Below are 26,972 nucleotides of genomic sequence, written 5' to 3' on the forward strand. Positions count from 1 at the left end.
ATGGCAAAATGTTAATAACTGGTGAATCTGAGTGAACAGTGTATAGACTTTAATACTTTTCTTGCAACTCTTTCTAAGTTTGAATTTTTTTCAAAATAAAACATTAAAAAATGAAAACAATAAATGAAGGGGGCACAACAGGGGCTTCTGGTAGTAATGGTAATATTCTTATTGATCTATATGAAAACTTTTAAAGATTAAAAAAGCATTCTGATATATCAAATATTAACAATTTGCTGGGCAGTACAGAAAGTTAGAAATCCAACATTCCTACTGATAAAGTACAAAGAACCATTAAAAATTTTTTTTTCTTTGCAAACATACCAGTAGCCATTTATATGTTAATATGGCATCTAAGATTTTAAACAATAGGAATACAGTGATTAGGTCAGTAGTACACTTCATTACTGCTAAATATTTGCTGTACAGTCTCTATTATGACTTACATGACATTACTGTTTTCTCCCTAAAGTCAATAAAATTTTACTTTTAAAAACACCTAATTTCCATAAATACAAAGAATAAAATGGAAATACTTTATAAATATAAAGATTAAAACACAGGTATTTATTTAGGGAAATACTTCACAGTGGCTGAGAAGTATCCTTTTGATCAAGCGAAGATGAGTCCAGAAAACAAACTTTCCTAATAAGCAATGAGTACTGTTCTCTGCATCCCAAAGTGGCAGTATTAACATGCTGCGTCTGTTTCTACAAACTGTGGTGGTAATTATCCATTCTTTTCAGCATAAGTGATGAATCTGCTAATTTCTGTCATTTTTTTTTTTTTACTTCCTTTACTGTGCCTTATCCACCAGTGTCCTCCCATCACTCCTTATCCATCTCTCCTTCATCTCTCCTTAGATCCATGATCCATCATTATAATCACTCTCTCAAGTACACTCTCACCTTCCTTGCCCCTCTCTCCCTTGGGCATATTTGCCTGGTATAACTTCAACCCCTGCTAAATCCAACTCTGGCTACTCTTCATGAACACATGAATACCTGACAAGGGAAAGACAAACACACCCAAACAAGCTGACTTGTTTCATTTTCAACCTCTGGCCACTAACCTCAAGAAAAGTTGGAAATGTACAGTCTCTCCCCGTGTCATAAATTTTTCACTCTGCTCATTCCCATCAGCATATAAAAATGCTGTGATTTCTCCCACCTGGAAAAGAAAAGCCATCTCTTCACCCCACACTTCCCTCCAGGTAACTGCCTAGCAATCCTGCTCCTTTCCCCCAGGTTTATTCACACACCTCTACATAACTATTTCAGACCTTCTCCTCTCCTCTCAAACATTCAACACCCTCTTCCACTATTCTCACTTTCACCAGATAAGTCTGCATTCTATGCTGCTGGGAAAAACTGAAGCAATCAGAAAGAGAACTTTCAGTTGTTTCCATCACCATTAAACCACCCACCTACCTTCACCTGCCCTTCCTCCTATTACAATGAATGAATTGTCCATGCTTCTCTTTAAGGGTAAATCCTCCACTTGCTTATTACATCCCACCCCCTCTGACCTTCTTAAGGACACTGCTCTAACAACTGTCCCTTCTCAATTCTTGCATCATCAATTTTCCCCTCTAGTAACTCATTCTCATAAATATAAAAACATGCTGTAATTTCTTTCATTTTGGCAAAAAACCCTCCTCCTGACCCCACATTTCCCTCCAGATTGTCCTCCAGACTGTCCCATTTCTCTGCCCCCTCAAAAGAGAGAAAAGAAAAAAAAAAGAAAAAAACTCAAAAAATTGTTCATTCTAATTCCTTTCCTCCTATTCTCTCTTGAATCCGTTCCACAAAGTCTTTTTTTAAATCTTCACCTTATACCACTGAAAACGTCCTGGTCAGAATCACCACAACCTTTGCATTTAAAATTCAAGTCATTCCCAGTCCTCTTCTTCTTGGCCAATCAATATTATTTGATAGTTAAAACACTCTTCCTATTTTGAAACACACCCTTTTCAAGATATACACTGGGTTTTCCTCCTATTTCATTAGTCATTTTTCTCTACTTGTCTCCTCTTACTGTTCTATCCTTATTTTTCTGACCTGCATGGAAGTGCCTCAAGGCTCTGTCTTCTTACTACTTCTCTAGTAATACTTACCTCATTTACAATCTAATTCAATTTCACAGATTCATTTAAGTACTATTTAAACACTGATCACTCCCAGATTTGTACCTCCAGTCCATACCTTTCCCCTTACTCCAGATCTATTTATCCACTTCCCATGCAAATATTCCACTTGTATAACTAGTAGGCATCTCAATTTTATCAGGTTCGAAACGGAACTTTTGGTCTCCTCCCTCCAAAAATCATTCCTCCTATAGTCTTTTCTGCCTCAGATATAAAAGATCTTTTGTGTCTTTTGAAATGTGTCCAGTATCTGACTGCGTCTCACCATCTGCACCACTACCACCATGGTCTAAGTTACCATTATTTCTTGTCTAGATAATTGTTATAGCCTCCTAACTGGCCTCCCCATTACTGCCCTTAATTCCTCTGTAGTCTGAGCTTAATAAAGCAGTTAAATTGAGACTTTAAAAACCTAAATCAGATTATTTCATTCCTCTGCTCAAAATCTGATGGTGACTCCCCATATATTTCACTTACAGGGAAAGCCAAAACACTTATATAATGGCACAATGTCCTACATAATCTGGCCCAAATTTTTAAAAAAGAAGGGAGGGGGTGGAAATGGGCAAAACACAGAAAAACTGCTATTGATTTTTAAAAGTTCAATTAGTTTAATTATGATAATAACAAACATCCATAGAATATTTATTATGTATGTACCACTGTGCTAAACACCTTACATAAATTAATCCATTTAATATACATAACTATCCAGTGAGGGTATTATGTAGTATTATTACTGTATTTTATAGATTAAGAAATGAAAGAACAAGAAGATTGGGCGATGTGCCCAATACACACCAGCTAGTAATACACAGCTAGTGTAATTCACAGCTAGTAAGTAACAGAGCTAGAATTTGAGCCAGAAGTCTGGCTCTAGAGTCCAAGCTCTTAATATCATTCTAGAATGTAGAACACCATAAACTCAATGAATGAAGGTTGGCCTCTTTTAAAATATGAAAAAAAAAAAAGAGAATACTACAAATTAAAAGAATCAATATTCCTCAGCTATCATAACTTCTTAGACAAACACTTTTATGAGATTGCATTTGGTTTAAAAAACCTTATTTGGAAAAGTCCATGACTAGTAATTGTTTTTGTTTTTTGTTTTAGTCATTTTTCCCCTTATGTTTTTTTTTTAAACATCTTTATTGGAGTATAATTGCTTTACAATGCTGTATTATAGTTTCTGCTGTATAACAAAGTGAATCAGTTATATGTATACATATATCCCCATATCCCCTCCCTCTTACGTCTCCCTCCCACCCTCCCTATCCCACCCCTCCAGGTGGTCACAAAGCACCGAGCTGATCTCCCTGTGCTATGCAGCTGCTTTCCACTCGCTACCTATTTTACATTTGGTAGTGTATATATGCATGACTAGAAATTGTTAAGAAGAGACAGTCAAAATCTGAGATGGCTTTATGATGCTGAATTTTGGCTGAAAGTTTCAAAAATCTTTATTTTAGGGCTAAATTACAAGTTTTCTTTCTGCATTCATATAGTATGAAATATCAGAATGACAAAATCAGTAAACTACATAAAATAAATTTAAGTAAGTAACACAAAAGGTAAATGATCTGGCTGAGAACTCGTAATAGTTGAGTTACTGACTTGTTTCAGGCTCAGAGAAATAACTGGTTTAAGTCATCTTTAACCCAAGATTAAACTGCTGACATAAAACTTCCCTAGTCTTGGCTTATCCTTTACCATTTTCCTGGTAATGGGCTAATCACTTGTTATGTTTAAGTTAAAAGGACATTTGCCAACATCTTTGCCTCTTACAGTTGGTACCCTGTAGAACTCAAAGTTAGGTATTATCACAACAAACCAAAGAAAGAAAAGAAAATGGTTTTAATTTGAAAAATTTCTCAGGCTGAAATTTTTACAACCTCTTTTACTAAAATCAGTGAAACATCTTTAGGCCAGTATATCCAGATTTAGGAAGTTCAATAATTCTTTATGTAAGAATAATAAGCACAGAAAACAGTGCAACCTTTGCTGTCACCACCTGTCCTGAATGTGAGACTGTTGTTTCTTTATATATACATGTAACTATATTCCACTGTTCATTTCTTGCTTACCTAGATTTTTTTAGATGAAATAGCACCCAGAAGAGTTTTTCACGAAGAATTCATTTTGTACTAAAACCAAGTAGAATGTTCCAGTTTTTTGGTATATCATTCAGAGTTTTTATACTTCATATAGCACTAAAGGTGAAGATACCGATGCCTTCAATAAACTGAATCATCAATATCTCACTAACCTGCTTGGTGGGAGTCCAGTCTTGAACAAAGAAGGAGGAGAAGTAAACTCAGCTTTTGTAGATGGAAGCGCTGTTTCCTTCTCTGAATTTCCAGTTCTTCCCTGCTGTACCTTAAAAAAAAGGGTTATTAGCTTGTTTAATTCAATGGAACACTCAAACCTAACACAGTAAAGATGTTAAAATAAATTCATAACATTTCATTTGAAATTAAATATGAAGAGTGCTTCGTTGCCCAGTATATAATAAAATTAAACTTATTTTAGAACAGCATTAGGTGAAAGGCACCAAAGATGGATTATGGGACCAAAATGTTCCCAACTAGTAAAAAGTTCAAATTAATGTCACTTAAAAGTCCAATAAACTATAACTCTTAAGGACTTTCATAAATTCCCTCAGATCATTATAAGTAAGTCCAAGATACTCAGTTAAGACTCCATGTTTCAGAGTTCAAGAAAGGCCTTGAAGAATTCAGTATACCCAGAAGCCTGACGTCAGTCATCTGTCTCCTTAATCCCTCTTCTCACTCTTTACGTTCACTTTCAAACCAGTTATCTACTTACTTCATAATTTCTCCCATATTTGCCCATCCTTTGTGTTCCTGTCAGATCCTCTGAAGTACGGTCCAGTCATATTCCTTTAGACTGGTGAAAATCTTCTTTATGCTCTTTTGCTTTTATACTCACCTTCCTATCTTAAAAATCGTCATTAATTTATTAAATTTAAATAAAGTTCAAGTTGCCCTATACTTAAATAACATCACTATATCTTAGGCCCTATTTAAATTCTACTGTCCCTGTTCAGTCTAAATTCAGCATCACTCTCCTTCCTATGAGGCAAAGGCCAAGAGAATTCAGACACCTTGACTCTGATATATCCAAACCACTGATTCAATTCCAGAAACCATCTACCTCTCAAATAAACATTATGTGGAACTCATTTTCAAATAAGGTATTAATGTTAATACTAATTATATGAGGGATGATAAGGATCAGCACTAAGACACTGAGGAGAGAGAGAAAGAAAGAGATTTGTTAGCCATCTGACAGGTAAAACTGACCCAATGTGGTGACAGGGGAAATAAACATGATTTATTCATCAAACATTTATTGACTACCTATTATGTACTGGAAACTGAGACCACAGAGAGAAATACAACAAAATTCCAGACTGTGGGAAAAGACAGGCACAAACCACCAAAGCAACACAACAACTGTTATGAAAAAAATATCCCTGGGATAAAAGATACTATGAGAACACAGAAGAAGAAATGCACTATTGTTCCTGGGGATGTCAGGAATACTCAGAGTTGACACTATGGTCTCAATTGTTCCCCGGAGCTCCAATAATTTACACCCAGCTTCTCACATGTCTTCTAAGCATCTCAAACTTACATGGCCAAAATAAAGCTACTGATTTCCCGCTATCCCCCATTCTGATCCTCCCCAAGTCTTCTTCCTATGAGTAAAGGGCACCAAGTTGCTCAAGAAAATAAAAACAAAAACAAAAACAAAACTAGCAATGATCCAATACATATGAACAACCAATGTCAACTTTACCTTGACAATATATACCAAATTCAACCACTTACCATTCTGTTCACTCCTAAAACTCAGGTCAAACCCACCACCACATCTCATTTGTTCTATTACACTGTGTCTCTGCTTTGACCTTACCTCTCTAAAATCCATCCTCTGTACACAGCCAAAGCAATCTTATTAAAAATATAAATCAGCTCACATCTCTCCCCTGCTCAAAATTCTCCAATAGGGGCTTCCCTGATGGCACAGTGGTTGAGAGTCCGCCTGCCGATGCAGAGGACACGGGTTCGTGCCCTGGTCCGGGAAGATCCCACATGCCGCGGAGCGGCTGGGCCCGTGAGCCATGGCCGCTGGGCCTGCGCATCCGGAGACTGTGCTCCACAATGGGAGAGGCCACAACAGTGAGAGGCCCGCGTACAGCAAAAAAAAAAAAAAAAAAAAATTCTCCAATAACTTTCCAATGCAAACAGAATAAAACCTAAACTTATCATGGCCTACAAGGATTTATGGTATGGGCCCTGCCTACCTCTCCAACTTTGTTTTCCTCTATTCCTCCCCAACTTATCTTAACTACGCCCAGTCACAATGGCCTTTCTTCTTGTTCTTTTTAACAGATAAGTTCCTCCTTTATGAGGGTTTTTGCACTAGATGTTCATTCTGCTTTAAAAGATCATCATGGCTCAAGTATTGTTCAAATGTCTCCTTGAAGTGGCCAATCCCAATCTCTATCATATTATCTCTATCATAACATTTTGCATTTTATTCATAGAATTTCTCACATTATCTTAAGTCCTCTTACTTATTTTATGTTTATTGTCTGCCTGCTGCCACTATAACATAGGATCTCTGAAGACATGGATGGCATCCAGTTCAAATCTGTATCCTAAGTGCCTAAATACACTGCCTGGCATGTAATGAGTGCTCAAATATATTTGCTATTTGATTGGCTTTGGGATTCAGCTTTAAATGTCACTTCTTTAGAGTCTTTCATAGAACATGGAGTTTATATAATTTTTGGCATGATAATCTAATTACCACCTATCTTTCCCATTAAGTCAGATAAACTCTTAAGACCACAAAGTCTATGTCTATAATTCTTACCTCCCCTCTCCACCCAAGTCTAAGACACTTCCTGGCATAGACAATGCTCAATTAAAAGTTGGGATCTGGAGAGCAACTGGAACCCTAGTACTGGAGCAGAGCAACAAATCTAGTCTCACAGAAAGGGAGCTCTACTGGGCACCAGAAGGCCTGGATTCTAGTCTCTGCTCTTGAGGCTTTGAGAAAGTCTTTAATCCTTCTACCCCTATTATCAAATACCAGTAACAACTCCTCAGTCTATCTCATCAAGCTCTTGTGATGACCAGGTGAGATAATGGGAAATCACTTTATAAACGTGGGGTATTAATGTTATTCTGTCAAAAACTGCATAAAGATGAATATCTCTGGAAAGGCAAGTTAAAGAAAGTAATAAAGATAAAATAATATGTTAAATCTTAAAAATAAACAAACACGTAAGTAAACAAATAAATAATAAAAATTGGGAAGGAGGAAGGGAGAAGGGTTGGAAAGAGGTAGAAAGAGGGGCAAGAGATTACAAATTAAAGAGTATTTACAATAGGGGAAAAAGTGAGAAAAGGTATCAGGAAGACAAGATACATTTTCAAACATGTAAAACTTGCTTGTGTTTCCTAACTTAGTTTTCCTTTCTTGTTAATTTCTTCATAATATACTCATTATAGTAAACAATTCTGAAAATCTTCACCATTTTAGCAACCCTCCTAATCAACCTGCATTATCATTATCACTTTGTCTTCAGATGTTGCACTCAGCATTACAGGCTCAAAACTTGTTTAATCACAACATAATGAGATTATTTTTTCCACATGATCTAATATTTTAAGAAATGACTGTAAGACATTATGATTTATTTTATAAAAACAAATTATCATATTTTTACTCAAATTTGCTGAAACTTAATTATTTTGTAAAATTTCCTTCAACTGCCCTTCACAGCATTATTTATAAAAGTTTAATACTACAAAATAATATCTAAAAAGAAATTACTGTGAAACACCCAAATAATGGATTATGCAACTATTTATAAAGTGTTATTTATCAAAAAACTTTAATAACCTAGGAAAACATTTACATGTTAAGATGAAAAAAGAAAAAATAGAAAATCACATAAATTATTTATTACAATTTTGTTTCAACCCACAAGAAAAAGACTGGGAAGGCAACAAAAGTTAGGACTCTGAAAGCAGACGAAAAAATAGTAACTGAGCAGACCAAAGAATCTGAATCCTAAGTCAGCAATGAGAAAGCAAAGACATATTGATTTTCACAGCAAGACCCACAAAGATTCAGGAATTGACAACTCTAACTCCCAGAACATTTCAAGCAGCCAAATATAAATATAAACCCTCTAGGCAGGATACTAGAATGTCTTCTCTGAAAACTCAGATTATCACAAAAAGAAAAAACAAAAAGTAAAACAAAGATAAAGATACTGACATTGGAGACTGTGAGAAAAACTTAGCCCTACAGTAAAGCCTACAGTCAACAAGTTCTACCCACATGCACAGAGCTTCCGATCACCTTTTCCGTGGCCCAGTTAATAATGGGCAAGGATCAACAAATACTTGAGAAAAGTCAAAGTCAGAAGCCAAAAACAACAAACTTAAAGATGAACTTGTAGAAAACAGACCATGCACAAAAAGAAAACCTAACAGAAACAATCTAACATTAAGATCTTTTGAAAGACAGAGGGAGGAAAAAATACTGCATTACTGCATGCATGAATACAAATAGGCTAAAGTTAAATACTGAAGGAAAATCTTCTTGGATATTCAAAAATACAATAGCAGAAATGAAAAAGTGAACAGAAGCATTCTAAGGCTGAAGAAATCTCCCAGATAATGGAAAACAAAGAGAAAGGAAAAGAGAAAAACTAAGAAAATTAAAGGAACCAGCATAAGGAGGTCTAATTTTTGAATAAGAGGTCCAAAAGGCAGATGAAAGCGGAGAAAAAGTAAAAAAATAATAACAAAGTAAGAAAATATCCCAGAAATGAAGGATATGTACTTTCAGGTTAAAAAGGTACAAATGAAAGCTTGGTACAATGACTGATAACAGACCAAGACACATGCTTATGAAATTCACAACACTAGTGACAAAACTCATACATGCTTCCACAGAGGAAAAAAAACATTTATGCAGGTATGCACCCATTCTCACTAGTCACTCCTCTCTTGCCCTCACCCCAAATTATGTAGTTATACAACTGCTTTTGTACCCAATTGAGTGATTTTATTTTTACACTTATTAAATTTCATCTTTCATTTTGCTAAAAAATATATAAAAAATCTTTTATATTAAAGTATATAAAAAGACTTTAAGAATGTTAAAATGTTGATAAGTCACTTGAGACACTTCCATAATAAACACATGGCAGTTCACCTGTACTATTCTACCTGTTAGAATGCTTGAAAATTTACTTAATAAAAAGTAAAAAAAAAAATTATTTTAAAGATGCTGATGAGGTGCCTCTCACTTGACTAAGGATGAAAAAATATCTTTGTAGTAGATATGAAAATAACTTAAAATTTTGATTCTTAAATTTGTTCCTTTGTCCATCCACCAGTATCAGTCTGGGTCTTTCTTCATTTCATACCTATAGTACTCCAACAACTCCCTATCTAGTCTCTGTCTCCCTTTTTCCCTCTTACATTCTATAGCTTACCCTGGTACCAGTTCTTTTTCTAAAAACCAGATTTGCTCATACTATTCTCCTACCCAAGAACTTTCAAATGGCTTCCTACTGCCCATACATATGTCTGCAAGCTAGTTTTAGATTAAGATCTTTCTCATCATTTCTACCATTTCCAGGCTTCTCTCCTCTATGTCTCATCTACCCCAACTCTCCTTTAATGCTATCTGGTTTTGTTCACATTGCTCTCTGTCTACAGTGTTCTATACTCCCCTGTCTCCTACTAATGAAAACTCACTCATTTTTCACTTATCACATCCCATTTGAATCCTTCTAGACTCTGCAATGCAGGATAACCCAATCTCTCCTCTGAACTTTCTACTGCATTTTGTCAATACACCAACATAACACTTGTCACAATACATCATGGTTATTAGTTCACATGTACACATCATTCAGACCATGAGCTCCTTGAATACAAAGACCCTCTTTTACTGTAGCATCTAGCACAGTGCTGGGCACACTGAAGGTACTCAGATACATCAAGAAAGCTGGGCAAGCTTTTTTCCTTCTATCTCTTTCTCACCAATCCTAATAATTATAGTTCAAATGGTAGTTAAGTGGACAAGAGCTTGGACTTCATCCAACCACACCATACACTGCTGCGAGAATACTGTTACTATAAGTTACTCTCCTGATCATTAACAGGGAGTAATTCCTCCAATTCATCTTTCTGGTTTCTAGGCTTTCTAAAATTAAACCACACTCTACAAAGCCAAGTCTTCTGTTCTTCTCCAGAAATAACTCTCTGATCCAATAAAGCTGATTTCTTAACTAATTTGACTATACCTGTTAAATTCAAGTCCTTATTCATTCAGAATTAAATAAATCAGAATTGAACAATGACCTCCTCTCACATGATCAAAAGAAACTTCAAAATAATTTTTCAGTAGACTGTATGTATATAACTTATTCACAGTGGCTACCTTCAATAAGAGACCAGACCCTAAGAGTTTCTTTTTATCCTTTAGTTTTAGAAGTTTACTGCAAAAAGACAAAGCATAGAGAAGCTGGCAGTTTAAAAAGGCAGTTCTCATTTCTGTTAGAAGAAAATTAAAAGCACCATTGCAAACAAACTATTTCCTCATCAAGATAACTTTTCTAACTATTCATTGCAATCATGAAAAACAATATATTCAATGTCTCAATAAGTAGATATCACCAAAAAGAACTTGATGACCATTTAAAATAAGATAGACATCATCACACACTTTCAAAATATTTACAGCAGAACAAGAACCAAATACTTACCCAAAGTAGGATGTAAATTAAAATTAAATTCTCTATACAGAACTGTGTCCAGCAGAGCGGCTACATCTGCGGATATAGCACATGCATTGCATAAGGCAGTATTTTGGTGGACTGGGCTGTAGCCCCAAACGGGACACAGAGAAGTTCCTGCCCACAAAAGTTCCCTGGGTATATAACCCAATCTAAAAGTCACTCCCAGTCTTCATCCCAGTGTCACTCAATACAAGAATCAAGAATTAAGAATTAAGGTAAAGGAAGAAGAGTTTACAATCAGATTTTGAAAAAAGTTTGTAGGTTGCTGTGTATCACACAAGTATGAAAATATATTATTATTCTTGGGACTGATCCTATGGAATGGAGAAGCCAGAAGTCAGACTTGATACTCAAGTAGTATCAACCTGCAAGTCCCTCATTAAACCTGCTCCTTTTAATATTAATTTAAAAAATCAATGACTTTATCCTAATTTTGTTGAGTCTTTCTTGGCAACTGGCAAAGAACACCTAAGATTCCTGAGCCATCTTAAACTGCAGAAGACATTACACCAATGATTTCAGTCTCATACAGATAATAAGCAGTATGTCATCTACCTTACCATTTTTTAACAGAAAATTAGGACAAATAAGCCTCCAATTCTGATAAAGATTATAGCGGGATCTACAATGAGTGCTTAGCCTGTTGGCATGAACTTTTATATCCTACAAGCAAACACACACTTGACTCAAAATAAAATCACAACATATAGCAAGAATAGTTTTACTTTGCATTTGTTAGTATAATAGGCTATAATTCACATGCTTGCAAAAGTGGAGATAAAACAACAATCAGCAAATTTGTAAGTCACCAGGAAGCTGAAGGTTTGGAAAAAAGGTAGCTATTTCCACTTTAATCTTGTCCCTCGAGTAGTGGTATGGGAGCAGACTCAAGAACAAAAAATGAGAGCAACCAAGGATAATTTACTAAAATTCACCTTAAAAAGATTGAATCTGCCATCTTGGATCTCTGCACCTGGTGTAACTTCCATAGTACAGTCTTCGGCCTAAGTTAAATAACATATTCCCCATTAAGATACCACATAATTTTTAATTGATAGGCCACATAAAGACAAACCAGCTGTGGCTAGTCTGTGAATTGAAACTAAAAACATCAGATAATCATTAATATGAAACTGTGAAAGGGAAGGAAGGGGAAAAAAACAAACAAGGTAAAATGGAATTTTTAAACTATCATATAGCATTTAACCACCTTTATAGGGAAAAACTGATGTATTTAGGGAGCAAAACTGGGATGGTAGAAAAGGCTGGGGTATTGTGGAATATTTACTAATTACCGTAATTTTATTTGTAGTAGAGGTAACTGGTATAACTTCCAGTCCCATTCGTATCCTCTTTTGTTTTTCACAGTAAGCTTTCCAGGTATCTTCATTAAACCCATAATTAAAATAATCAGAAAGATCAGCACCTAGAGATAAAACACACTTTTAGTGTACGAATATTTCAATTCTATTTTTATGCAGCACATAAAATATAATAAACTGTAAAAATAAATTTAGAGTTCTATTAGTCTCATCTAATTTTACCAATTCTCCCAATTACTACCATAAAGCAACAGGACTATACAAATTTTTGATCAAAATTACTCCCTTTAGAAATGGCATTATAGGGTAAGCTGGGACAAAGTGAGAGAGTGGCATGGACATATATACACTACCAAACGTAACATAACTAGCTAGTGCGAAGCAGCCGCATAGCACAGGGAGATCAGCTTGTGCTTTGTGACCACCTAGAGGGGTGGGATAGGGAGGGTGAGAGGGAGGGAGACGCAAGAGGGAAGAGATATGGGGACATATGTATAACTGATTCACTTTGTTATAAAGCAGAAACACACCATCGCAAAGCAATTATACTCCAATAAAGACGTTAAAAAAAAAGAATTGGCATTATAATAAAACAATATGCAAGTCTACTTTTATACAATGCTAGGCCACCTGTAAGATTTAATAATACAGGTTCATTATTACTCATGTGCTTAAGATAATGAAAATTACATTTAAAAAATAATATTCTAAACTGATGCTGAAAAAAAACTTTTCCAATAGTTTAGACTAAAAATCTTTTGAAACCAATCCACAATAATCTTACCAGGTTTACGCCATGGTTTATCTTCAAAAGAATCCAAATCTACCTCCAAAAGGGGCACTCCATTAATGCTTCCAGGTGCATCAAGATCTACTCCTTTGACTTTCGTTCCTACTTTAGAAAATTACAAAATGGTGAAGGAACTATATTAATAAGAAGCTGAGAGATACCAGAGACAAACAGAAAACAATGACACCTTTTTACTACTATTAGCACTAAATATGGCCAAGATTCCAAACAGAGTAGTAATGGTTACCACAAATAAAAAGTGAGGTCAAAGTTTATGGTGTAGCTATAAGATAAAATAGAGAGATTAGAGACTTCTTGTTTATAATAAGGGATTCCTGTACCAAGAAGTTAATTTCCATGTTTTAAATCATCGTCTTTGTACAGTCTGTGAGCTGTAAGAAAGGGTTGTAGAACCAAAAAACAACGGCAACAACAAAAAAAACCCACACACACATGACAGGAACCCTATGTGACCCACACAGCCTAAACTATTCATTATCTAGCCATTTATAGAAAAGTGCCCATTCTATGATACATGGTCAAAAACTGCTCTTTTTAATTGAGCTGTAATAGCTATTAAAATCTATTCATGACCTATTCAGATATATGCCCTATTTTCTATTGATGCAACTGCAAATACAAATTTTACCTGTAGTTCCATAAACTCTTCCTCCTGTCTTGATGTTAAGATTTACAGGTGCTGTACCATAACTCCTAAAAGCAAAATCAAAAAAATTATCCTGAGATGCTTAAAGTAAACAAAAGCAGAATATATTCAATATGTACACATAAATTATATACCCACATATTAACTAGATAGACTGACACTAACTCAAACATTTTAGAAAATGTTTTAAACTAATTTAAAAAGCCTGTCACTTGCTTAATAAAAAATAAAAAAAAATTTTTTAAAAGTCTCACTAATTTTCCATCTCAAAAACCTACCCGCGATTAACTCAATATCCCACTCTAACAAACTTCCGAGAAATTTGGCTGGGAAGGGAAGAATAGTTTATATGCCTTGTTTTCACTTCCTGGCCTCCCAGTCATTCAACTGGACTTGTGAAAACTCACTGCTTCTGGTCTGCCTAACAATTTCCATCTTTTGTCTCCAATGTATTAAATTTATGAGACCTAGGTTATTCTGCTTAAAAAAATAAGGATATTCAATAAAATATTCAAATAGTTGTATAAAGATCCACTACTATAAATGCAAGAAGTATGAAGGAGCCTAAAATAAACTGTCACTGTCAAGTTGTACTATCATTACCAACTTGAAAGGTTTAATCATCTCATTGACTAATTCTCTAATAAGTGCTTAAGCACCAGCAATACATCACATATAGTTCTAAGCCAAGGAGAGAGAATGAGGAGCTGGACAAATATGGTTCCTGTCGCATGATGCTTACATTTCAACAAGCTAAATTCAGCACAGCCAAAGCACTTTGAGGTATCTATATATGATGTACAAAAGTCCTAGCTGTTCGAAAGTCAATATACAAAAACCAAGGACTGTCTCCAAATGGTCCTCTTACAGACTGCTAAAGGATAAACCAAAACAGTATTTATAAAAGGCTTACCATAGTTCATTAAATGAACTTCTTTGCTTCCCACCCAGCTACTTTCCTTCCTTCCCCATTCTGCCCTTTAAAACATTACTTTTCTTTTTTAATGCCTCCAAGCCTTCACATTCATTGTGTGTAAAGAACCTTAGCTGTCTGGAAAACTGCGCTTAAGTAAATCTGATACCCCCATTCAATAGCACCCACCATGAGGTCTCAGGCTTCTCTAGGGGCTAGATCCTATATACTTGGATGTCTACAAAAACTTAAAAATAAATGTATCAAAAAATTTTATCTTAACCTGCTCCTCCCACCTTACCCATATACGGTAATACACTGTTATATACACACACTGAACTACTCTAGAAAGCTCCAAGTCACTGAATCCTTTGTCTCCCTTTCCATCTACAACCAACCCATTACCCATGTTATTTCCATTTATTATTCACTCAAATATATTGAATTCTTCCATCTATCCCTATATTACTGCTGCTGGTTTAGTTTCGACTATCATCCCACCTGGATGATTACTTCAAATCTATTAACTAAGTTCTATCTAGTCCATCTCAACTACTACTGCTAGAGTTATATTTTCAAACAATGTGACCTGCCTAAAAACCTTTAAGGGTTCCATCATGGCACAGCAAAAACATCCTAACTCCCCTCTTCTGTGGTTTCAAGCATCCTCTCTCATCTACCTTATCCTCCAGTCTTGTGGTTCGTCTAAGTCATGCTTCCACTACATCTAAGTCGTTTCCTCTGCCAAAATCATCAGTCCTCTTCCTTCTGTCTCGAGAATTATTCAAATTCATATATTACCTCCTCTAGGATCTTCTCTTCAACACATGCACTTTTAGCAACTGTCCTCTCAAAGCTTTCCAATCACCCTGTACATGTTTCTATTCAAGCACTTACACTGCAAGGAAAGTATCTGCTCACATGTCTATCTCCCTCACTACTTTTGATAAATAAGGACAGTTGATATTCCCATCATCAATTATTAGAGTGCCACACAAACTGCCTTTGAAAAGTGTTAATGAATGAGAGGCTGAATTTCAAAGATACAGCTAAGAAACCACTCCTCTATACAAGGTAAATTATTCCTACCCTAAGATTTGATTTTCCACATACCTTACTTACAGATACAATAAACTCTGTAACAAAAGTATGTCACCTAAAAGAAATTCTAGTCTTTACCTTCTAACAGCTTATAATAAACCAATTTAGTATTGTTCCTTGAAATCAATTTGCTCTTTAAATTTGCCTCTGAAATGCTGTGCACAAAGTAAATATTCATCAAATTTTATTTTCTCCCTGGCTTTCTTTCAGTTATCAATGGATATATCTTGAGATATTAAGGTTAAACAAGCTTTATACTTTTCAGAAAGATCTGTAACTTACTTTGAAATGCATAAAAAATACAAAATAAGGGGACTTCTCTGGTGGCACAGTGGTTAAGACTCCACGCTCCCTGGTTCGATCCCTGGTCAGGGAACTAGATCCCACATGCAAGCCGCAACTAAGTCGTTGTATCCCACAACTAAGGAGCCCATGTGCCACAACTAAGAGGCCGGCAAGCCGCAACTAAGACCCAGCACAACTAAATAAATAAATAAATAATTTTTTTTAAAAAAAAATACAAAATAAAAAAGATGGATTGATGAGTGGGTGGAGGCATGGAGATAGGCAGGTAGGTAGATAGACAGATAGGTGATAAAGCAAACACAGCAAAATGTAAATTGTATAATCCAGGTGATGAGTAAATAAATGGGTGTTCACATCAGTTCATTAAACTTCGAGTGTTTGAAAATTTTCGTAATCAATGTTGAGAAAAAAAAGTTCAAAGACAATTGTGTTTTTAATACGCAGTCAATTTAGTGAATAAACACTTACTACTTACTATATTTAAGGCAATGTAAGGAATAGGAAAATTCATAAACCACTCAAAGAATTTAGAATCTAAAGGTAATAAACACGTGTGAACATAATTCAATCCATGAAACCGGAAATTTTGTTATAAGAAATAAAGTTCAGATAAAGTACTATGGGAGTCTATATGTATTTAATATTTGCATGCAAGTCCCACCCCAAAATTGGTCATATTAATAAAAAGTAATCACCATTTGCTTTAATTGTTCTGTACTTGAAAATACAAATAATTTTATATTAAATATAAGTATTTACTAAATATGCAATTGATTATTATAGTATTATGTTAAAGTGTTCCTTCTGCATAATGCAGACAGATAAAGGCCTATTAGCATAAAGGCTTACTAATATCATAGCTCAACACTAATTATTTACTTTAAGTGGGGATGAGGAGAACATCAAGAGTTATCCTAACTTTAATAATTTAGTCTCTTCTCAAACCTGCTCCCTAAAAAAGTTGCTAGGGTCTTAAAATTACATCAGCAGTCATTATTATAATGCAAAACTGATTATGACAACTGAATTACCTTTAAGCTTCTTGAAATAACTTTTGAAAAAATTTCTCTACTGAAGAAATAAAAAATTCAAAAGGATTTATGTATATATTGGTCCGTTTCACATAAGGCTACTTAATGAACTATAGTGCAATTAATGAAAAGTTTACTTTATATTCCCAACGCACTAGTACCACATCATACATCCAATCTGAAAAGGATAGAGAAAACGTCAACTCATATTCTACCACCATAACAAAATCACAATATGTACTTTATTCCCTTCCAATCTTTCTGTAAGATTCTTTATGTGCTCAATGAGTCAATGACAGGCCATTCACTTGATCCAGCTTTACAGACTATAAACTTTGAGACAACCTATTGGCATAAATAGCATACAGGATAATTAACCACTTGAAAAATACACTATGAAAAGCAAAAAGAAATACTTTTGATATTGTTTTTATCGGACAAAAAATTTAAAAACCTAAACTGAAGTCTGGATAAGTAATAAAATGTAAGAACAATATAGATGTAAACAGCAAATTAAGGTTTTCTAATTCTAATTAAAGAATCTGGGGACTTCCCTGGTGGTCCAGTGGTTAAGAATCTGCCTTCCAATGCAAGGGATGCAGGTGGTATCCCTGGTAGGGGAACTAAGATCCCACATGCCACAGGGCAACTAAGCCCGCGCACTGCTACTAAGCCCGCATGCTGCAACTAGAGAAGCCCGCGTACTGCAACGAAGAGGCCATGCTCCTCAAAGAAGATCCCGCGTGACGCAACTAAGACCTAATGCAGCCAAATAAACAAATAAATAAATTAAAAAAAAATAATCTGGGGCTTCCCTTGTGGCACAGTGGTTGAGAGTCTGCCTGCCGATGCAGGGGACGCAGGTTCGAGCCCCGGTCTGGGAGGATACCACATGCCGTGGAGCGGCTGGGCCCGTGAGCCATGGCCGCTGAGCCTGCGCGTCCGGAGCCTGTGCTCCGCGACGGGAGAGGCCACAACAGTGAGGCCTGCGTACCACCCCCCAAAAAAAAAAAAAAATCTGTATCACTCAATTCATTTGTAAAAACATTTCAATTTCAGGAATCAAAAACTGCTGCTTCCATGTAACTTTACCTAATTAACTTTATGTTTAAGAAAAAAATATTTTCATGGTGAAATTCCTTTTAGTCATGAGATGTATTGATACTTGACATATAACACTGTATTAATTTTAGGTAAAAAACATAATGATTTGATATATATATAAACTGCCAAAATGATTACAATAAGTTTAGTTAACATCCATCACCAAAGATAGATACAAATATTTTTTTTCTTGTGTCAACAGCTTTTACCTACTGTCTTAGCAACTCATCACGTGAAATCATATCATGGTAAAATGAAAAAATGTAAAAACATTGGAATCAACCACCAATTGTTTGATATAGACACACCACCTTTGACTTAAGCACACAGTTGTTACTTAAAAATAACTTACCCATACTGTGGTGCTCCCGTTTTAATGTCTCCTATAGTGACATGAACATCATCCTCATCATCATCACTGTCGCTATCACTATCGTCTTCAGTCTCTGTCACTTTCTATATCAACATAAACAACCACAAAATACACTCAATAATCCATTTCAACGTCTGATATAAATAACTGAAAAGGTAACCATTTTGCATTTTTTGAGCTAATTCTAGAGAAAAAGTTATAGTACTACTACCTACTTCAACTCATTTACAACTTTGATGTTTTGCAATGATAAAAAGGGATAAGAATGTGAAGTAAACCTTTTTTTCAACATTGTCTTTTTGTAAATAACACATGTATTTTTTCCTACTATTTATAACTGCTCCTCTTGCACAAAGGATCTAAGGCAATGTACTAAAATACCTAGAAGATATTTTTAAAATATTTGAGGAATTCTTAGCAAAAAGAACATGAAGGTAAGAGGAAAACAACTAATTTTAAGGGTCACAGTGTCACTGTTAAAAGCATCAAATAGTTAAAAAGCAGCTCACTTATTCTTGACATTCATGTACACATAGAAAAGGTCCTGCATGCAAATGATTGAGGGAATACTTTGTTTCTATGAGTAAAAGTAGGGACATTTATGAAAGCTTTATTTTGGCTCTAAAAGGCTGTTCTGTGCTTAGTCACATAATAGTAAATTTAAAAAGTAGATCACCAAGGCTAAATACTTTTTTGTATACAAGTTCAAGCTTGCAGAATAAGAATTTCCTTCTTTTTACAAGATTAAAACATTAAAATATTCATGGGACCGATGATTTGTTCACCCCCCAAAATATCACTTTTAACAGGCATGAGGTCAGACTGTCATTTATATAAACAGTAATTTTTGCTAAAAAACTTGACAAATTTGAGTTGAAAAACTCTATGTCTGCTTTGAAAACCAGGCTCACTATGATCTATCGAATTGACCTATGACCACTGGGTTCCTTGGTAGCAACAAACATCAAGCCTTTGCACATGCCCCATTTCATCTGAACTCTCCTCCCACTATTTCTTCTCATGGTTACACTTTTTTGACGGCACCAGATGACACAGGAGATACAAAAGAGGCCCGATTATGCAAAATATTGGCAGTCATGTTAAATTCTGGTTTTCTTCCTAAGTGAACGGGAAGCTATTGATAAAGATTTTAAACAGATAAGTAACCAGATCTCAAAGCCTTATGTTACCGGTTTAGGTACGCCATTTTCAGGAGTTTCATCTTCAATTCCCGATGGAGGGTTAGCACTACAAACAACAAAAATAAGTACACAACTGGTATTATTTTTCTGAAGTACAGACGGAGCATACTAGTATTTTTAATCTATGTCTGATAGTTTCCTGAAATTACTGTCTCCACCAGAGACGAAAAAAGAACTGCCTGTCCTATTCTGCTATTCCTAATGCCCTACATAAAACGTTTACACTCAACACTGGAAGTAGAATGGAATTGCCTCCACAATTTGTTAACGATGCCAAATTTGCAATTTGATGGTGGGGTATAATTTGAGTTTTTACATTTTTAAAATATGCATCATACTCAATCAATTTTATTTATCCTAAAACTACACTGAACTTCAAGGTACTCTAGGAATTGCCAAGGGCTATGTAACACACAGTTTCCTCTTTTCCCTGGTGCCCAAGGAACTCAGATGTGCAGTATGATGATGTTAACTCAGTACTGAGTTAACACACATGCTTCTTCCTAGTTTTCTGTTTCACCTGTCTTATTAGATACATGTCCTTTGTTGTATAAAAAACAAATTTTAAGATTTAAAAAAAAGTTTACTTTCATGTAAAGACTGCCTTCCAATTTGACACTAAGGAGCTCCAGACCTAATTTTGATGCATTAAAAAATAATTACTTTTTTAAAGCCAGTTAATACTTGAATTTGCCCTGTTACAACAAAATTGACATATAACAATAAACACTTATTCTCAAGAGACTCAAGCATATGGCCATTAACCATGAAATAAAACTTCTAGTACCACGGTGCAAATGGTTCCTTATATTTTTAATAATTATGATTTTGAAAGTGGGAATTAACCATTAACCTCATTTTATAGATGAAGAAATTGAAATATAAGGCAACTGACAATTATTTAGTAGCATTTCTAGGGAAAATGTCCAGATGTTGATATAGTTCAAAGCTGTTTTCACTGGGTTTCTGCTAATCTCTAAACTTCACTTTTTGTCAAGCAGTTTCTATATAAACTAATTTAATCTCTATAGTGGTATTCTGTAACACAATCTCCAAACAAAGCAAAATGAAGGACAAAACCTGAAAACTTATCTGTTAAATTTTCATAGTTCTAATGCTTGACCCTCCCCCCCCAAAATGCAATTATAATTATTCAGTACATTTCTCAGATGTAAGTTGAGCTTGTTCTTTATGTCACAAAACAGTATGTTTAGCCACAACTTTGAAATAAAACAAGACAATCAGAGACAGCACAGTGCAATGGTTAAGAACAGTTTTGACAATGGGCCAATCACAAAGAAGCTGGGGAAAACTCTAATAGCAAAGACTCGGCTCAGTCAGGGCAACGAAGTAGGTACTGCACTGGATAGTAGAACACAGTTTGGCAGAGCTCTCTTCCCCAATAGACTTTTGAAAGTTTTAATTCTCTTTCACCATTAAAACACTAGAAACATGATAAAATTATAAGCTTTATCTAGAAAAATAACATTTTAAGGGTAGATCTTTTCCTTTGGATGAAATAAACTTAACAGCTTTCCAAATAAAATGTTAATAAGGAATATAAAGACATTTTGACAGTGATAGGGAAGGGATCCTCTCCAATCAATTTAATCAAGCTGTGTATTGAGGAATTAAGGAATATTTAATCAGAAAATAAGCTTCAAGAATTATATCTAAGAATATTAACAAAGTAAAATAAAAATTAGTTCACAAAAATGTGTATCTGATTGTTATCATTAATTTCTTGATCAACTGAAAAATCAGGGTATGAAGAAATATTACTTTCATAACTATTAAACTACACAAATCCCAACTCTGTGGTTAACTAAGAGTAGGGTTAGGAACTGGGTTGGATATATCCATTTCAAAACGAAATGACAAGGGCTTCCCTAGTGGTCCAGTGGTTAAGACTCCAAGCTTCCACTGCAGGGGGCGGGGGTTCGATCCCAGGGGGATGTTCCGCATTCCACCAAAGGCGGACAAAAACAAAAAACCCTAAATGACAAGATTTCAGATGATACAGCAATGAATAAATGAATAAATAAATAAATAAAACCAAAAAAAACTTCCAACAAAGGGTTTTTTTTTTTTTTTTTTTTGCGGTACAAGGGCCTCTCACTGTTGTGGCATCTCCCATTGCGGAGCACAGGCTCCGGACGCGCAGGCTCAGCGGCCATGGCTCACGGGCCAGCCGCTCCATGGCATGTGGAATCTTCCCGGACCGGGGCACGAACCCGCGTCCCCTGCATCGGCAGGCGGACTCTCAACCACTGCGCCACCAGGGAAGCCCTATAGGGGTATTTTTAAGCAAGGAACAATAATCTCAGCACCCCCGAGCTGTTTCCACTTCTCACTTCTTCCCTCCATTAACTTTTTAAAAAATAACAGCTTTGAGATACAATTCCTGTACCATACAATCCACTCATTTGAAGTGTACAACTGAAAGGTTAAGTATATTTACAGAATAGTGTATGTATGTCTATCTATCTAATTCCAGAACATTTTCATCACCCCAAAAAGAAACCTTATATATTTGTAGTCGCTCTCCATTTTCCCCTGTCCTGGTAACTACTACTTTCTGTCTCTTTGGATGTACCTATTGTGTACATCTAATGTAATAAGAAACACAATATGTAGTTCTTTGTGACCGGCTTCTTTCATTTAGCATGTTTTCAAGGTTCATCCATGTTGTAACACTATCAGTACTTCATTTCTTTTTACTGCCAAATAGTATTTCACTGTATGGATATACCACTTTTCTAAATCTATCCATTTGATGGACACGTGGGTTATTTCCATTTTCTGGCTATTATGAATAATGTTGCTATATATGGTAGCTCTACGTTTAACCTTTAGAGGAACTATCAGACTGTTTTCCATAATAGTTGCACCATTTTACAATCTTACCATCAGTGTATAAGGGTTCCAATTTCTGCGTATCTTCACAAGCACCTGTTAACTATCTGTCTTTTTGATTACAGCCATCCTAGTGGGTGTGAAGTCGTATTTCCCCCTCTTTTTAAACCCAAATATTCTTTAAAAGTCCTTTTTGTAATCACGCCTCCCCCACTATAAGACACTAAGGCATCTGGTCAGTGATGTCAGCATATCCATGTACTTGTACCCATGAGCTATTCTGAAATTTAGAATAAGTTTCTGGCTCCCTGATATGTTCTGTAAATGATACTCAGACCTTTCTAGTAATCTAACAAAGGCAATCAATCTTATAACAAATTCATTAATTCCACTTCGAATTTTAAATAAATACGAAACATTGAAATTATAACCACAATGCATTACACCATCAAAAATATTAAGTTGTAAAAGTAGTTACCCAAGGAATTCTTTATTTTTAAAAAATTTTTAAGTTAAAACTTTTTTTTCTTAGTAGTCTGATGGTTATACTGTATACTCCATTATTGAGCTCATTTAAGAGTACAAAGTTACTTAATAGTGAAAAATATCCAAACCCTTACTTCAAAAACATTTTGTCCCCTGGGCTACTAGCAAATAAACAGAATTGGTACAAGACTACGTCCTGAAATAGTAATAAACTATAAAGGACTCAGTGTCTTGCTATCTTTGTCAAAATGTAATCAAACCAATGATTATAACAAAATAATTCTGACCATCTGCTGACAGAAGCACTGTACCGCACAATCTGCAAAAGCATCAACAAGAAATTTCACTAACCTGGCATTTTCTTCTTCTGGCCTTTCAACTTCATTTTCATCTACCAAAAAAAATACATAAATAAATAAATAAAATTAACAAACAAACCACTCTTAAAGAAACCAGTATTATGAAAATCTGAAGTGATCATCACAAGCACTAACCTAGGTCCTTTGCCAAATCACTGTGCACATGCACGTCCCATGGGCCTATAAGCACATCCAAAGTTAGATCACCTTATAATGACTTAACAAGATATGTCTTTTATGAAAAATAAAGAAATAAAAAAATCAGACTTTACTTCTATAAAAATAAATTTAAGAAGTATTACAGATTTCTAGACCTTTGTAAAAGAAACCCTATACATTTACATTTCAAACAGTACTACGAATGCTAAATCTTGCCGCCAAAGACAACGTATTTTACAAGTTTATCAAAATCAAAGTTTGTCGAAGTCACATTATCAAGGAGCTGCGTGGTGCCCAAACGTGCACTTTTACTAAACTATCCTAAAGACAATCAAGAATACGCATTTTAGGCAAAGAACAAACATTAACTTTCAAATCTAGTACCGGCAACAAAGAAGGGACTGTGACTTCATGGAAGTTAAAAGCCAGATGTCCCTTTCAAGGGGGAAGTAAAAGATGCAGTAAACTTACTTTATGAAAAACATATACACGAAGTGATACTGAAAACCATAAGCCTAAGGGACATGAGGTACTTCTATGTGGGTTAAAACGCAGTCTCTTAAAAAAGAAAAACTTCACCTTAATACAGGAGACATTCGGGGTTTTCTTTATGGGCCATAATGTATTCCATCTCTTTCTTTCTCTCTCTTTTAATTAATTATTTTTAAAGCACGACTTTCACACAAGGAGGTACCCTTGCAGGTGCATTCCATACAAACTGACCATCAAGAAACAAGACGTTAGTTTTACAGCATCAACTTTATTTAGCTATTATTACAGAATGACTGTTCCTGGGACAGGAAGGGCATCCCACAGTCAAGGGGCAAGAAGAGACACACCAACACAGCTTAGAATCGATATAAGAAAACAAGAGGAAAAGCGCACTGAGGCGAGGCGGCCGAGAAGCCCGGGCGGAGTGGACGGCGAGGCTGGGGGCCCAGCCCCTAGCCCCCTGCCCAGCGGGGTCCCAGCCGCCACCTGGTGGGTGCGTGTTGGGGGCGTGGGCTGGGCGGGAGGAGGCAAGGGGGGCGGGGGACGCGCACGCCGAGCTCGGCCTAAGTCAGGCCGCACGAGGCTCCATGCAAGAGGCCCCAGGCGGCGGCGAGAGGGCCCCAGGACGCCGGCCGTTTGCGGGCCGGGAAGGGAGGCCTGAGAGAACCCGGGAGAGAAAGAAGGGACAGGAAGTTCCGTACCGCCATAGAGCCACTCTTCCTCCTCATCCCCTCCGGTCCCGCCGCTCAGCTCCGACACTAGGCGCTCGACCTCGCCGGCCGACATGGCCGCCCCGAGCACAACTTAAAGGCGGCGATCAACAGCCCCCTCCAACCCTTCCCCAGCCTCGCTGCCCGGGGTCTCGAGAGGGGCGCGAACCCGCCGGCGAGCGAACGAAGAAGGCGCGAGACTCAAATCCAGGGTAGGTGGCCCCGGCGCCGGAGGTGGCAAAGAACACGGCTCCGGCGCCGCTCCGCCCGCGCCCGCGCACGCGCAGCAGCAGCCAAGCAGCGCGGAGTCTCTAGGTGGCTTCGCTTCCGTGGTGGCGGCCACCTGAGCCTGGTTGCGCCTGCGCACCGTAGTTGGCCCCGCCTCCACGGGATCTCGCTTGCCTTTTAGCGTGGCTTTCTACCGTGACGTCTTACGTAGGCTACGATTCCCCTCCCCCAACGTTCCTTCTGATAACCTGTATTGCTTTTGCTGGAGAGTGCACCGTCGTTACTTTCTGCGTGTGATGTTTGCTTTCTCGTCTTGTTTTTTTAAAATCTTCCGGAAGGCCTTGTTTCATTCTTTACTTGTATCAGACTTGATCCAGAATCGCCTTATCAGTCCCTGTTTCTCATTAGAGAAGAAATCATAATTCATGCCCACTTTCCTGAAAAATTAATTTTAACAGCAAACAAAAGCCAAACTAAAAAATGAATAATGCATTCTCTTTGTCAAAAAGTCAAAGACCTTCTCATCCACTACCCTCCTTTCCAGAAGTAGCCCTTGTTTTTCTGTTTCATGTGCAGCATTATGAAATTTTATACATATTTGCTACACGTGTATTGTTTTGGTGAAAGAACCTGAGATTAATGAGTCTTAAGGGGTACAATATTGTATGTATAATTGTGTAGATTTGTTTATTTGATTGGTTGGTTTGGTTGTTTTTTTTTTTCTCAGCAGTGTCTTGGAGGTCCTTTCCATATTTGTGTATGTCAAACTATGTTCATTTTTTAAGTGCTTCATCATATTTTTTCATTTATTTATTTAACAATTATTGAATATCTGCTGTTTAAGAACTTAGGAAATAAAAGTATGAGTAAAGCACAGCGCCTGCCCTTGAGAGCTCCCAATTTATTGAGAAAGGCAGAAGGGTGGTAAATAATTAACTCACTTACAAGGGAAAGGTGGGTCTTAATAGAAGCACAAAGTGTTTTTACACCACCAATGCCACACCATCTCATGCTATTTAAACAAATCATGTGGTTTTAATCTCCCTAACCTTTGAACATTCCTCTATTGCTATTCTCAGCCTCCCTTATCTGAAGGGGATAGATAATCCCTTGTGTATTTCTAAAGTCTGTTGAGATATAGTCAACTTTTGAAATCTTTCCTGAACCCCATTTCTTTATTTATTCTATAAATACTTATGGAGGGCCTACCAAGTGCCAAGGACTCTTCTAAACTATGTAGATTCAGCAATGAGTAAAACAAAGTCCTTCCTCCCGTGAAGCTTTCATTCTAATGAAAGGGAGACAGACAATAAACATATAAATGTACAGTATGTCAGATAGTGATAAGGATTATAAAGTAGGGTAAGCAGGAAAGGGGGACCCCGAGCAAAGTGATGAAGAGGGATAGGATGCAATTCTATATCAAGTGGTCAGGGAAAGCCACTCTAATGAGGTGGTTCAAAAGTAGAGACCTGAATGGAGAGAAGTAAACCGTTGTGGATTTCTGGGAGAAGCCCTATCAGGTGGAGAGAATAGGAAGGGCAAAAACCCTGAGGCAGAAGCGTACTTGGAGCATTCAAAGAACCCCAAATGTAGCTGGAGTGGAGTGAGGGAGAGAGGATATGTAGATGAGATTAGAGTTATTCTGGAGTGGGTAGTGCAGAGCTAATCATTCCTTTCTGCACAGTATGCTGGTTCCGTGGCATGTGTCTATCACATCATATAGTAATTATTTGACTACATATCTGTTTTCCTAAGACTTCACCAAATCCTCCCTCAAACAGGGCATCTTCTTATATGTCGTTCTAATTCCTGGTGTGTTGCCTAGCACTTAGGAGATCTTCTTGGCCTCTACTGACAGTAACAA

General features: G+C 36.4%; 1 protein-coding gene across 24 annotated transcripts in view; it reads right to left on the reverse strand.

Moving 5' to 3' along the window:
* Nucleotides 1-25,203, reverse strand: part of FIP1L1 (factor interacting with PAPOLA and CPSF1) — a 68,161-nt gene extending 42,958 nt beyond the window's left edge. For 2 of the 24 annotated variants that reach the window (XM_060148184.1, XM_060148176.1), the window contains exons 1-10: nucleotides 24,869-25,185; nucleotides 23,652-23,696; nucleotides 23,509-23,548; nucleotides 19,804-19,861; nucleotides 18,593-18,696; nucleotides 13,768-13,832; nucleotides 13,113-13,220; nucleotides 12,302-12,432; nucleotides 11,942-12,010; nucleotides 4,413-4,516 (exon numbers count right to left, since the gene is read on the reverse strand). In XM_060148184.1, coding sequence (XP_060004167.1) covers nucleotides 4,413-4,516; nucleotides 11,942-12,010; nucleotides 12,302-12,432; nucleotides 13,113-13,220; nucleotides 13,768-13,832; nucleotides 18,593-18,696; nucleotides 19,804-19,861; nucleotides 23,509-23,548; nucleotides 23,652-23,696; nucleotides 24,869-24,953 — 809 coding nt within the window. In that variant the 5' untranslated portion in view covers nucleotides 24,954-25,185. Of the gene's footprint in view, nucleotides 1-4,412; nucleotides 4,523-11,941; nucleotides 12,011-12,301; nucleotides 12,433-13,112; nucleotides 13,224-13,767; nucleotides 13,833-18,592; nucleotides 18,697-19,803; nucleotides 19,862-23,508; nucleotides 23,549-23,651; nucleotides 23,697-24,868 lie in introns of all 24 variants that reach the window. The other 22 variants (XM_060148182.1, XM_060148174.1, XM_060148183.1 and 19 more) reach the window with 19 other exon arrangements.
* Nucleotides 25,204-26,972: the final 1,769 nt, after the last annotated feature.

The sequence above is a fragment of the Lagenorhynchus albirostris genome, chromosome 4, assembly GCF_949774975.1.
Source record: "Lagenorhynchus albirostris chromosome 4, mLagAlb1.1, whole genome shotgun sequence".
In the NCBI taxonomy this organism is placed as follows: Eukaryota; Metazoa; Chordata; class Mammalia; order Artiodactyla; family Delphinidae; genus Lagenorhynchus; species Lagenorhynchus albirostris.